This window comes from Tyto alba, unplaced genomic scaffold, assembly GCF_018691265.1.
Source record: "Tyto alba isolate M040663 unplaced genomic scaffold, T.alba_DEE_v4.0 Super-Scaffold_46, whole genome shotgun sequence".
Lineage (NCBI taxonomy): Eukaryota > Metazoa > Chordata > Aves > Strigiformes > Tytonidae > Tyto > Tyto alba.
Genome location: NW_024881322.1, coordinates 5,539,679 through 5,554,752, shown reverse-complemented (window position 1 = coordinate 5,554,752; position 15,074 = coordinate 5,539,679). Strand labels below are relative to the sequence as shown.

The 15,074-nt window shown below is 39.5% G+C and overlaps 1 protein-coding gene across 5 annotated transcripts in view; it reads right to left on the bottom strand.

Moving 5' to 3' along the window:
- Positions 1-12,714, bottom strand: part of DNAJC13 (DnaJ heat shock protein family (Hsp40) member C13) — a 56,038-nt gene extending 43,324 nt beyond the window's left edge. For 2 of the 5 annotated variants that reach the window (XM_032991205.2, XM_042806381.1), the window contains exons 1-5: positions 12,492-12,713; positions 5,706-5,786; positions 1,261-1,336; positions 622-771; positions 229-270 (exon numbers count right to left, since the gene is read on the bottom strand). In XM_032991205.2, coding sequence (XP_032847096.2) covers positions 229-270; positions 622-771; positions 1,261-1,336; positions 5,706-5,773 — 336 coding nt within the window. In that variant the 5' untranslated portion in view covers positions 5,774-5,786; positions 12,492-12,713. Of the gene's footprint in view, positions 1-228; positions 271-621; positions 772-1,260; positions 1,337-5,705; positions 5,787-12,402 lie in introns of all 5 variants that reach the window. The other 3 variants (XR_004406847.2, XM_042806380.1, XM_032991206.2) reach the window with 3 other exon arrangements.
- Positions 12,715-15,074: the final 2,360 nt, after the last annotated feature.

The following is a 15,074-nucleotide window of genomic DNA, read 5'->3' as shown; positions in this document are numbered from 1 at the left end:
TGTAAGACTCAGGCCAAGTGAAGAGAACTCAAATACTCTACTGTTGAGAAGGTTCCCACTGCTTTTGAACAAACTCTTAGTTTTCTCAAAGCAAGACTTCAGATGTAAAATTTACAAAAGCTGTTTTAGGGATGTGCATATAGCACAAGCATAACACACATGAACAAAGTAGGAGTCTTTAGATCATTTCATTAAACTGCACATGATCCAGACAAGCCAGACACTTACCCGTCCTGTGATTTTTCCTTCAGAGAAGTCTGTCCTGAATCTCTGTTTTTAAAAAAAGTTAACCATGAAAGAATGCAAATATGATAGCCAGTCTGTCCAAAAAGTCTACATTTAAACTGATGCTGTTTTAAAGGACTCTAAGCCTCCTTGAAGGCTCACCATTCCACTGCAGTCTAATATATTCAGTATTTGTAGCTTTACCATTTAAGAATCACACACTAGTTGCTGCAGATAATACTAGATCAAGTTCATTAACCTAATATCTGATAAGACAACTTCCTTTCCTACCATTTATGTAAGAAAAGAAAGCATAGTAAGCTAACAGAAATGGTAATGATCACCAAGTACTTAGTGCTTGTTTGAAGGAAAAAAAAAAAAAAGAAAAAAACTTACCAATGCCTCTGTAAGGAGTTCTGTTCTGTGCTCTGTGGAAAACTTAAGAGTTTCAGACTTTTTTCCACTCCCTTTGCGAAAAGTGAGACTAAATTCTGTTCCTTGTCCTTTTCCAACAGGAGAAATACTGCAGATATCTCCATAAGGCCACTAGACAATTAAAAGTATCTAGGTTATACTGTTAGTAATTTTAAAGCTACATCTCCTCCACTCAAAAAACTTTACTATCTATAACAACTGAGTTGCTGTAACGAGACAATAGCTAGCACGTTACGTGACAGATTTAGCTTAAGCTTCCTGTTTGATACTCTGCAAAGTAAGTGTCCTGACTCCCTTCAGGGACATATAGGCTCACAGTGATCAAACTTACCCTAGTTCATTCGGAACACCACATCCAAAAGCAAACTCCTACTTACTGCCCAGTAAAGACAAACTGCCTAAAAGTACAAAAACCACTGGATATTTGCAGAAATAGTGAAGGCAACACCAGTTTTCTGTTATGTGTGCTCTTGTAGCAGCTGCCACACCTTCTGGTTTTGCTGAGCTCTTGTCAGACTAGATATTTTCTGAAGACTGAATGCCACTATCACTCCAGATGGTGAACATAAGCCAGAAATCAACTTCAAAATCAATAGTTACCTGATTTGTAACTTCTAGTGTGTTGGGATTGTATGTTGTGATGGCATGGGTTCCAACTGAAAAGACTCTCTTATACCTAGAATACAGAATAGTGTTAGTTTCTCCAGAAGGCACAGAAAACCCCTTTTGGACTGCAAAAATTATGTTAAACTACACACACATCTTTGTTAGGAAATGGATATGGAGTTTTCTTTGTTGTTAGTTTGCAGTTTACCTACATAATATCTTAAGCTCCTCTGTTCTATATATCCATACAGGACAAATACAAGCTAGCTACTTTTAAATATGTTTTCTTATGTATACCTTTTCCTCAGTTATTGGCTAAGTCAGGACCAAACACTCTTGGAACATGCACTGGAAGGTACTACCAGAGCAGAAAAAATTCTAAAAAGAGTACACAGATAGGAAAAAAATACTTCTGCAATACTCTAAAGCATCTGCCCTAAACCCTCTCAGAAAACAGTTGCAACATGAAATAATCCAATTTACACACCTGGTCACAACATTGTAACAAGTCAAAGTGTTACCATGGCCAAGCCTAGTTTTTTTCATCTTGAGGAAAACTAAGACTGTTAAACTCAGAGAGACTCAGATCACTGAGGCTATAGTTCACTACTCAGCTAGTCACTGTACTTCGATATTACAAATATGCTAACTGCCAGAGTGCTTAAAGAACAGCTGTAGCAAAGTACTTACATTTAAGGCATACCATAAACAAACAGCAGTGAGCTACAGCGAAGAAATTTAGATGCATCAAGTGCAAAATAGAAGCTTTACCATGGTTTCATTTCCTAGACAATATTCACAGCATACCCTGAACCAACTCTTTGTATCGAGACTATTTACATATTTCTAAATCGTAAAGTTCTGCAACATAACTAACCAGAGTTTGAAACAGTAGATTATTACTAATCCCTTACTATGTGTACAGACTTCTTGTTCTATGGTACTCCTATCTGGAAGCAGTCCTGCCCAGAAAGTCAAGCCTAACCTGAGTCAGAGCCAGTTTCAGTAAGTATGCTCTGACCAAAGAAACAGTATCTGAACATGGATGCCTTTCTTGAGCTTGAACCAAACAAAGATTCTTTGGCTAGATGTCCATATTAAAACTAATTCAGTGTAGCAATTTAAGTTTCAGTTCTGGGTAAACTGGGGGTTTGCTGGGGAAAGAACATGACAGGATCAACCAGGTGGCTAACTAATCTGGATCCATGACATACTGGATACTGCATCAATCAGCAAGTCATTTCTTTCCTCCTTCTTTGCATTCTTGTGTTGCAGTCCTTTCTCTCTCACTTGCCAGGTCTACAGCACAAGCCATCATTCCTGTATAAGGTCAAACTTTGTATGGGCTTCAGGTGCATTCAGAGCTGCTCCCGCATGTTATCTGACCTATCCTCCCTTCTTTCATAATAACAAGGTCAAGAGTATCTGTCTGACCCAGTCAATCTCACAGACATAATTCCCTACCATTTTCCACGATTATTCAAACTGATGCAAGTTCAAGCCATTACTGGCCTGAAGAAGTTTATCTAGGAATTAAAGCAAGTGCCTGTTTTCTTCAAAGCTTAGGAAAATCTGTAATAAAGTGATCTGCCACCTTAAAGATCTTTAATCTATTTGAAAAACCTATTAGTTTCTCCAGGTACTTGAATTTTCTTTATTTAAGGTGCAGGTCAAGAGAAGTTGTAGTAATGAAGCCAAACATTTCAAGTTACTCTATCTGCTAATAATTCCGCTATATTTGGTCTGTCAAAGAATGATCCAGTTCTTAGATAATAAAAAAATCCTTTGAACAAACCAACTGTTCCCTCTTCTCATTCCACAATTTAGGTAGGTATTCTGTCTTTCGTATGATTTACAAATAAGGATTGTTTATGCTGTTCTAAAGAACTTTAACTTATCACAAGTAATAAAGCACTTTATTAGTTGTTTAATTTTGTTTACTCACTTAACACACTGAAGAGCTTCACAGTACTTTGCAGCAGAGTAAGGATCTGCAATGTTCACACATAATTGAAGACCAGCTTCCAAACATTACAGCCCCTTCCTTTTTTCCCCTCATGCTCAAGCCAGCATTTCAAGATTTAGGAAGTATATTTATTGTTCAGCATTCTTAATATGTGATGTGACAAGGAACACAAAACAAAACAGCAGATTTGCCAAGTTACCATTTCCTTCATCTCCTCTCCCTAGGTAAATTCAGAAGACCCAAATCTTGTTGCACAGAGAAGACTAAGAAGTCAATTCTTACACGTCAGCATAAACATGCTCTTGTCCAGAACTTCAGCTTTAAATATGTAGAAAGGTACTTACACCTCAAGGCCTTCAAGAGTTGACCATTAATTATCTCTCAAACTACTCTGCAGTACAGTCTAACGCCAGGCTGCTTTGAGAAGAATTTGAAGCAAACGTCCCCTTCCTAGTAAAAAGGCTATTGCTTAGTCACTAGTTTCTTCAAAGCATTGTAAAGTCAGAAGGTATACTTTTTTTTTTTAATCAGGATGAACTTGATAGACACATTTTACACCACCACACTCAAGAGAAAGCCAGTGTTCATTAATTTTACAGAACTACAGATCAACACTGGAACATCATCACCTGTGCTACTAGAAAATACTTTAACTGCCATGCACACAGCTCATTCAGCAATGATACACTGTATAGATAGTCAAAATGATTCAGGCTCATTTAGCACTACACATTAAGTTACTGACTTTTTTTTTTAATGTTATGCACACATTATACTAAGAATGTATCACTATGAACTGAGTGGACTTAAGTATTCAAATATAAGCTTACTAGAAGCTCTATCAACACAAGACGCAACTACTCACTAAATAATCCTTTTCCCTTCACTATGTGAAAAGTAAAGTTCCACTGAGTTTTTAAACTCAGTTTTCAGCTTTAGGCTTCACTTGAAATTCTGTAAGACTTCATAGTTTATCAGAACAGTACCAAAAGTTCAAGATCATACTACTCTAATTTCAACACCTTGCATCATGTAGGAACAGGCCCTTTAATGAAAGCCATTGGGCAAGAGAAGTAATCTGAGTTATATGTATTTAATTTTCACCAAGCGTCTCAAATCCCATGCACACTGAATTTGCACATATGCCAAAAGGACTTCAGAGGAAGAGACCAGATATTTTCTGTTGGGCAACAGAAAGATTAAGAGGGACAAACTGTTCTAACATTCTACCCCAATACAGCCTCTTATTACCACTAGAAGAATCCATTTACTCACCCATGCCCACAGAAATCCAAATGCATGCATCTTAACTCAGATAAAACTCAATTTACACAAGTATTGGCTAGAATTCTAATGAGGTAAAACTAAATGTTAAACTATTTCAAGTAAACCAAGAATCTGTCCTGGCAGAGGAATGATTTTTGCCCTCAGATAGCTGTTCAGTCTAGTCTGGACTCTGAACTACCCAGGGCTTTAAGTTTGCTGACAAAAAAGCAGGAAGCTCTTTGATTAGACGTTGAAGCAATCTCACGGTTCTTCAAAGCAAAACTGAGAAAGATCTGTGGCTGCCACATCCTGCAATCTCATCCTCCTTTCATTCCCAGCATCCCCAGTCTTTGACAGGAAGTATTCATGAAGTATCCACAGACCAACAAAAAAACCAAGCCAGTTTCAACTTACTGGTCAAACAATAGATTCAGATATCACCTCTTGGTATAATCATTAGAATAAAGCAGTACTCGTGCTCCTGAGGTGCACGCAACATGCCCTCTTTGTTCTGTTCTTAGGTAACAAGTAAAAAAATCGCAGTTCCACAGCACTACTATGCATGTAGGAAGGAACGATGGTTAAGGATATCAAAGTTCCTATGAAGCTTTAAGAAGTATGCATAACAGCTGACCTCAAACACAGTATAACAGATACCAGTTATGATAATTTAATAGATAGTTTTATTAGAAGTTCCCTAGCTTTTGCAGACAGAAGCATCACTGAAAATTAATTTTAAAATCCAAGACCCCCCTTAGGGATGAAATTTATTTCTAGTAAAGTAAATGTTCAAACAATCTCAGTTAGTTGTTTAACAGATAATCTATTACACAACAAGCTAATTATGTGTGGACTAGTGACCCTCGCCTATGAAAGTACATAAGGCACTACCCCTCCAAGAAAAACCATTTCCATTTTAAAATTAATGCTTTTTATAGTAAGTTCAAGAGACTCAGAAGCTGAATAAGTCAGCTGGTCTACTTCAGAGCTACACTGAAGTGTGGGAACATGTGCAGAGGAAGGCTAAAACTCAATGTTTAAAATCCAAACTGATTCTAGTGAAGATATTCAGTTCAGAGCCTGAGCATCAGGAGCCTTTAGTCCAATTTTCATCCATCAATACAGGAACTGTGCAGTTAAAACCAAGAATGGAGAGGAAAAATGTCACACAAAACATTAAAAAAACAACAAACTTTAAATGACTTACTTTCCCCTCCATGAATGTTTTGTTGTGTAGAAACAAGCAAGATCTCTGTTTTCTCTAATTATATTCATTCTGTGCCAAGACCTGAAAACAAAGGAGACATCCTGTTAATACTCATGATTTTCATTTAAAACCAAAGCCCAGTAATAATCAATATGCTTCAAGACAAAAAGACTTTGTTTTTAAACACTCAAGTCACTGCTTTGTCAATTCCACACAAAAAAATATTAGGCAGACTCCATGCATTGATAAACATAAGTTGCTCATAGAGTCGAACATGAATTATTAGTTTCCCTACTCATTTTGTTACATTAGTTACTCATTAACAGTATCAGGTTATAATAATTTATGCCTCATTATTTTCCACATTATTGCAATCACACTACTTTTGCTTCACCTTTGCACATTCAAATTCAAATGTATTTTATGTCATCTCCAGAATGCTTACTCCTGAAAATTGCATAATATCAAAATGATTTGAATATCCTGAATCCATAACTCCAGTTAAGTCAGATTCCTATTGTGATTTTTAAATAAATAGCAAGGAGAAATCTGGATAGAACAGCTTATTTTCCAGTCTGAAAAGGAATCTGAAGTTGAGAAACTTCAGATTCCTAGCTAAGCATTTTGATTGAAGAGCTGACTAAGAACCCTTTCTGTGCTGTAAAAGGTTAAGCAATCCCACCACTAATGTCCTGACATGCTTATTTCAGACATGAATACCCATTCCCTAAACACATACAGGAATTTAATGAATCTTGCCCACAACTGCTTCACTGGATCATTGCTTTAGGAGCTGCTAAATTCTAAGGAATGCTTCTGAACACTAAACACTATCTTCCATGATTGAAACGAATCCATGTTGAGCAGTTGGGAAATTAACTTCCCTTTTAGTTCACTTTGTTGCTATTGCATACACAAGGCACTTAAGTGGATGTATCACAATTAAGTTGCAAGAGTGAAGTTGTCACTCTCAGTTTACTGCTGCAGCATTAGTTTTATTCTCAAATGTGTCAAAACAGGCCCCCCTGCTCTTGATTACAGACTGGTACTACTCTCAGGTTCACACCATTAATGTGGTGGCATCCCCAAAACATCACACTTTAAAAGCTAGTCTGCCTGAAGTAACACTAGAGTCATCCAATCCCAGTCAGTACCCCACTAGAAGACAGACTACAGCCCCAGTTATCTTTTTATCTTTTAAAATTCAGCTAACTACTTGATTCGGCAAAGGAAGATCTCTCATTTTGAGAGGGATAACCTGTAACATTTGCTCATTGCTAATTTCTACCCTCTACAACTTCAGGCTATTTTCTTTCGGAGCAAAGTCTGTAGCGGTTATGTAGTCATGAACATGAAGAATGGATAGCCTGACTGAAATGAACTTGAGAATTCCTTCCCTCAGGTGAAGGACCAGCACAGTCATCACTACCTACTGAAGAGAACTTGTGGTACTGCCTCTGGAAAAAGAGAAAAGCAGTATTTCAATGACTCAATCTTTCAGTCAAATTTTCAGATTTAATACCCCATTGACCTGTGGCAAGTTAAATTCTCTAATCCAGCTTTTAGAAATAAAGTTTCCAAAGTATATTCAACAGCATTATTCCCGAAGTTCTCCATTTTACCTGGTTTAAGAACTACATTTTATTATTATTGCCATGGATAAGCGTCAAAACCGTACACTGTCCAAACTACACAGATCTCATGGTATAGTAGCACACTTTAGATCTGATAATTTAGTGTTTTGAAGTTATCTTTCAAAGTGCCAGATACTCAATCTTCATACCTCCCTTTTTAAGCAGTTTTCTTGACATTGACTAAAAACGCATAAAACAAGACTAGCTCCACTAAGCATGGGATTATAAAATCTGTTTATCTGTAATTCCAGTATCATCAACACCAGACTCCTCTGACTGGCTCTATTAAGTCTCCCAGACCTGAACACCACCTGCTCTAGAGTATTTAAAACAAGATGTCCTAACACTTGCAAACATCTTGTCCTGATAATATTGAACTGAGAAACACTAATTTATGAACTACGAGCATCTAACTAGATTCAGGATACTGATACATGAAGTATTGTACATGCAGAAGTGACTAATTCACTAGACTGCCTTTTTTTTTTTATTTTTTTACTTAGATCAAAACCATTAAAATCTTTAAGCTTTGCTGCTTTATTCACTGTGCTTCTGGACCGTGATTGTAACTATCTCTCACACTGAGAAGAGAAGCACAGAGGCAACATATGCCAAAAATATAGCAACACTTAATTCTTGTACACATTTTCCTGCAGTTTAACAGAGAACAAGGCTAACAATAGCCTAGTGTTCTGAGCTGCTATAGTGAAGACCAGCAATCATTTTTCAGTTGTCTATGGTGCCACAGTAAGAGCAAGATGAGAAAAAGTAGTTCATGCCAAAGACATTTTAGAAGAAACCAAGAAGTTATCTTCCTTTACTCACTCTGGCAGAACTAGTGTGGCACCACTCTTACTATACTATCTACAGTGTGATACATTGCAATTTTAGTACCTGAGATAGTGTAACCATTGACTTTGCAGAGCACATCAGGTTTTATTGTTAATCACGTTTAGCCATATTGCCAGTGTAAGCTATAGTGGTCTGCTCAGTCATATCATACTAATTTCCCAGAATAAGAGAACGTTCTTGTCATCTTTAGTACTTCTCCCTGTATTTGAGACCTTTTAAAAGTTGACTGACTTAACACAAAAATTGAGTTAAATTCTTTATTTCACTCAAAGCATTCAGGACAACAAGGCCCCAATTTTAATGATCATCTTAGTGTCCTGGGCTACCTGATAACAGAAAATCAAAACTTCAAAGGCTATTTCAAACATTTTGCAGCACAGCCATTGTATATCCCATACTCCTCGCACTCAAAAGTTTAATACTAGAGAAACACCTAGTCCAGTTGTTCTATTTCCATTGCAGGAGAGGCAACAAGTACTCTGAAAGTAGCCGTTTATAAACATGTTTCATCTGTTCGAAAGAGAGCATGCTGAATGCAAAGTACAGCCAAATAATCTGAGGTTCCTGCAGGCCAAATATTGTCTATGACTTGCAACTTCCTTTGGGAGCCTCACTAAAGCACCTCCCCAATACCTGGATATTTTAACAAGACAGAAGTTCAGCAATACTGTAAATAGCAGTGACACAGGTTTTGGAGGAAAGAGTTGAAGATGCATTTTTGTGCTCCATGTACCAGAAATAGCAACCCCTAAAATAAAAGGGCCTGAAGTGCTGCCAGGACTTCCCCTGCCTTATAAGCTTAGACTACATGAATAGGTATATTACACAAGCTGTGTTCAACTTGCATACACTTTCCACTTTTCTGCGATTGCACATTCTTCAGACAAAAATACCATCTGGAAAAACAGAGTTTATTTCAGGAAACAGAGACAAGTCAGTCTCAGACTAACACTTGTAGAGTTAGAAACAAAGCTGTGACCTTGTAGTCATCAAAGCAATAGGCACAGCTAAAATTATACATAAGTGTCCCTCAGTTTAAACAAAATTAGAAGTTTGGACATAAGTTCAAAGTTCAGTGCAGAATTCAGATTGACTTTTTTCTTGATCATATACGATTCCTCTATTATAAAGCTTCCATATCTTTCTAAAGTGCAGGTCTAACATGTGCTAGGTAGGCACTTCAGAGTCCCACACAGGATTATTATTCTATTTCACTGCAGGGAAGAGGAAGAAAAATGCTGATAAGCAAATGAAATTTCTGGGGCGGGGGGAGAGATGAAGGTAAATGCTCATAAACTTCATAAACTGAGATATCTTTTAAAATGTTTATTCCAGAGAGGTTAAAATACAAAGTAAAGTTCCTGAAAAGTCCATACTACACAGGGACAGATACTCACATCAAGCTCAAGTGTGACTTTCCTGAGAGAGAAGACACAGCAATAGGATATAAACAGGGATTAACCAGAAAGAAATGAGAGCAAATCACTGAGAAAACCCAAGGTGCTGTTAATCTGTGGTTCTACATACTTTTAGATTAAAGGTCTGGAGCCTGATTTCCATTCAACTACTCACCTGTAGCTTTAAAAGCATTATTTAAATAAATGAGCTTTTCTGCACTGAAATATTTTAGCTGTCTAGGTTTTACCTGCCTCTCTCACCACTGTGTGCACTAACAGGCAGAGTTTTGCCTTCAGACAGATTATTTTTGACAAGCATTAAAATCTTTACCCTTCCCTAAACAAAACTCCACTCTTAAAGTACTACAGCCTATTTAGCTGTGGAAGCCAAGATTTCTTAATCGGTTGTGTAGCCCTTTCTGCAAGAGGAGAAAGAGATGAGGCTCACCAGGTACTTAAAAGAGGATTACTATAACCTGTCTCAGTGATAGCAGCACTGCCACCTTCTGTAGTCCAGGATGCAAACAAGCCAAGAATTTCAACATCACTACTGTCAGAAATGATGGTGACAACATTAGTGTCCATCCTCCAGCTGACTGCTCCCATTCCCTCACAGACGACCAGTATTGAAGATAACCTGAATCTTTCACACTTGTTTTTTCTCATTTCCATCTACATTAAGATTTCTGCTGTATCAATGAACCAATATGATTCACTCAGCTAGACAGGTGAGTATCAGAACAGAAGGATTTACTCACTAACAGGGGCAAGATAAAAAAGTGCCCTTTTTAGTCATAGTTAAGCCATCTTGTCATATTTCTTCAGAATATTGTTCTATTTTTCATTAGTAAGGCAGGATAATTGTTAAGGGTTTTTTTGGCATGAGAATAATTTTTCTGAAGCAAATTGAGAAGTTAAACAGTTGAAAGTTAAACACTTCAAGCTACATCTGGTTGAACGCCAGCTGAAAATTTTATTGTCAGTGATCTTCAAACACAAGTTAAAAGAAAAGTCACCCACTCAGTCTGAAACACAGATCTGATCCTTAAAACCAAGCCCCAGCATACCACTTAAAATCTGGAAATACACAGTGATTCAGTCCCTCAGGACAAATACATGTTTGGAAACTATGAAAAATACCACGTGACAGCAAGAGGAGTGAGCAATACATATGAAATAAATACATTCAGAAATTTATTCCAGCAAAGCTAAAATGCAAGGTAAAGTTCCTGGAAAGTCTATAGTACTCATCTCTGAGCCTCCAAACACTTAGAAATTTATTGCAAGTAAAAAAAAAAATGTCAGTAATACTAGAAAGGAGTCAGTAATTTCTGGTTAAGTGTTCTGGCACTTGGCTACCTAGAGCAGGCAGGAATTAGACCAAGACGCACATCTATAAACTGAAACAGGCTAGAGCCAAGCATAGTTTTTACATCTACAAGACTGGTCCTGTTATTTTGAACTAAACCATGGTAGACTGTATGAACAGCATCTTCCTAAATCAATTCAAAGATGAAACTTGAGTCACTAGCAGTCCCTTTGACAGCCTTCCTCCTTGTCTACGTATCTCATTGCATGCAAGTAGCCTAAATATACAGTCTTCTAATTATCAAGAAAAAGCTTCAGCTTCAAAAAGCTTAAGCACTAAAACAAGGAATATTTTCTGAAATAGGGTATTGTTTAATCCGTGCTAAGTAACAGGAAACAATGCAACTATCTACTCAACTTCACCTTCTCGGTATCACTGCTGTAGATCTTATTTGTGAAAGATCACAAAAGAACAAGGGAAAATACATTTCAGATTACATTAACTTCAAAAGCAGTCACAGAGCAAAGAGTAAGTGCATTAATAGGAAGACTCCAAATAAATTTTTATGCCTATGTTTTCCCCCAAGCAACATGCTCAAACCTTCCCTCAGCTTGAGAGCACTAAGCTGAAAACAGAAACACATACACCCCCTCTTCTTCCCCCAAGTGAAGGGGTAAAACAACATTTTTACAGCCCAGGGCTTGGCCCTCAGTAGACACACAGCTATGAAGGTGCGAGCTCCACACTACCCAACAGGAAAATCTACCCCAAACTGTTGGCAGCTCACTGCAAACAGAAAACCATTTAGTATGCTTATCTGCTTTGACATTCAGAAAACCAAAATCAAGTGAAAAGCATTCATGGGAGAAATTCAAAAACTCTTGGAAAAATAAGCACATTAGGGGTTGATTTTTCTGAAAGATACATTTAGTTCTGCTCATGCTCTTCAGGCATACTATTACCACTCAAAAAAGAAATAAAAATCTCATCTCTGAGAGCGTAAGTCTCCTCTTCATCTCTCCCACTCTTCATAAATTATTTCCCAAAGAGTCTCACGATGGGTATGTTTTGATCTGAGGCCAGGAGGAGAAAAATAACGTATCTTTCCTTAATGGAAACGCTAGTACTCATCTGGGAAAAAGGACCGATTCTGCCCCGCGGCTACAAATGCTACATCAGGTGCAGAGCACGCTCAGCGAAGCACCGGGTAAACTGAGACTAGAGAAAAGCCCAGCCTCTCCGCGACGGGGAGGTTCACGAAGAGGGCTTGCGAGTGGCTTGTAATAAAGCAGGTCCCAAAGAGTGATGATCGGGCCCGGCCGCTCACCGCCCCGGGCACCCCGCCGTGCCCGCCCCTCGCCCCTCCGCAGCCGGGGCACGGACGGGGGGGAGGGGGGCTCCGCCGGCGAAAGCATCGGCCCCCGGCGTCAGGGAGCCCTGCCCCCGCTTCCCTCACAGCCCCGACGGCCAGGCGCGCCCCCCACCCACACGACCTCCAGCAGTACCTCGGTGCTTAACGGCCCCGCCCGGGGCTGTGGAAAGAGGAGGGGGCCGCCGCCTCCTCCTCCTCACCTCCCCCGCCGCTGGGATTTACCTGGCCGGGGAGCCTGCGCTGCCCGGGCCCGCCCCCACCAGCACTGCGCTCCCAGCCGCTGCCGGCGATCAGGGTGAAGGGGCCGCTGAGCGAAACCCTCGCCCCTCGCCCTCCACCCGGCCAGGCGGCAGACCGCTACACCTCTCCAACTCCCTCAGGCTCTGGCGCTGGAGGCCGCCATCTTAGCTCCAGCAGCAAGACCGCCCTCCCGGCGCAGCCGCCGTCACACCCGCGGCCGTCACGCGACGCGGTCAGCTGATACGCGCCCCCCCCCCCCCCCCGTCTCCCGCGGAGCTCGCCCCGCCCCGCTCCCGCCAGCCCCGCCCTGCCGGGAACAGCGAGGGGAGAAGGGGGGGTGTGGTAGGGGGGCGGCTCGGCGCGCATGCGCAAAGCAGTGGCGTGCAAAGTCTTCCCCCTCCCCTTCCCCGTCCCCTCAGAGATGTGGGCGTGAGGCGGTGAGGGGAGAGCGTGGGGCGGGGGGTTATCCCCCTCCCCTTTTTACTCTCCGTTGTGTTTTACCAGAGTCTAGTCTGTTGGTCTAGGCTAGATTCAGCCAGTTTGGGGCTAGGTGGTACTTTCCTAAGTACCCAGCTCCTGGAGTCGTGTGATTGTGTACCTGTGGGGCTCTGGGCCGCTGCGGCGCTGCCCATTTTCCTTGCCTCCGGCATCCCAGGACCGCGTTTTTGAGGCCCGGTACCAGTTTCATGCTCGTCACAGAAGTATGTAGCAAAGGAGAGAGCTGCTTTAATTCCACACAAAATGTTATGAACCTGTAGTCTCCTCTTCAAGCATGTAGGTCATCAAACCATAAAGGGCACATTGAACAATCAGAAAAAGTACTCTTTTAAATTATTCATGTTATTTAGGTGTTTGTAAAAATAATGTGAAATCCCATATTAATGTTGCTGAACCACTGATTTATGTGGTTGGCTAACTACCCTCAAAAGTTGTTACAGGACTCTTTAAAATCTCTATCAACTTCCCATATTCTGTACCAGTCAAGATGTAAACCGCAGCAGTATTATAACAGCTTGCCGTGATCTCCTTAAAAAGCCTAAAGATTGACATATTTTGAAATATGACTCACATTAGAACACGTGACCTTACCACGCCTTTCCTTTAAAATAGCGTTCTTAAAGTCTGCAAATGAAAAGACAATTGAGGAACAAATTGTAACTGGAACTAATTATCTTGGAGAAAAAAAAAAAGATTAAAATCACAGGTGGTATACTGCTATTATTTAATATCCTTTTCCTTGTGATATAAACTATCCTTCATATCTTATATTTTACATAAGATATTTAAATACTAATAAGCCATTCTTTTGATAACTAGTCCTCTGAATCCACGGTACCATGGTAAAATAGGGCTAATGGGAAAATAACATTACTCTGGGGAACCTGATAAATTACCTTTGGTCACAGACCTTTGAGAGGAAAGAAAAGATTTAATGTTTTATTAACATACTAGGAACTGGAGAAATCTAATTTCAGAGGTAGGATGATATGATTCAGAAGATTTCTTTGGCTGAGTGTGTGGAAGAGTTTTTGGAGGGGCTTGAAGGGATTTTCTTTCTTGTTGATTAGTTGGCTTGAGGATTTTTTTTGTCTGGGGGGGTTATATTTTGTCTGAGTACTTTTTTTGTGTTGTTAATATAGTTGGGTAAAGCACAGTAAGTAAAACAACAGCTTGTTAAGTGTTTATTACTTGAGGCCAAAGAATGACATCTGCATAATGAAATTGCTGTAACAAACTAGGCATCAATATTTTCATAGACAAATTTTAATCAGACAACATAGACTGTATTTCAGCATATTTATTCAGCCCAAGCTAGTTTTTCAGTAATATAAATTGTGTATTTACCTGTCTATTTTCCTTTATACACTATCTCTATTCTTGGGCATGCTGTTGTGTAAGTGTGTAAGTAGTGATGTTAGCTTTGGTTATAATGCAGAAGAATGATAAAAAGAAAGGAGGATACAAATTAAGAGTGAGAAGTTATGAGAGAAAGTAGAATAATAATTTTGAAATTATTCAGAGAAAAAACTAACAAGCAAGGTATGTTTAGCAGTTCAGGCAGGAAGTTATGGAAACGATATTGTGCATTGTGGTAAAACATCTTTCAGAAATTAATGTAGAACAGGTTTTCATAATGGTTTAATGGTAAAGCATCTGTGAAATTATAACTGTGTGCAGACAACAACATTCTAGTTTTCTTGGTCATTTTTTTCTTGTGAGATGATACTACTGGATATTTTTAGAGATACAGCTTAATTTTTCTGTTTACCTAAAGGTTTCTGGAAAGCCTGGAATACAAAAATTTTAACACTATCTTCCAATTTTAAATTTTATAATTTTATTATTAAAAGCTATTAAAAAGAGGATGAACAACATCCTCACTCCATTAATGTCAATGACAGTTTTATTATTAGCTGTGACACGAGTAATCACAGAATCATAGAATGATGTGAGTTGGAAAGGACCTTAAAGCCCCCCCAGTGGCACCCCCTGCCCCGGGCAGGGCCCCCTTCCCCCAGCCCAGGGTTCTCCAGCCCCGTCCAACCTGGCCTTGAACCCTTCCAG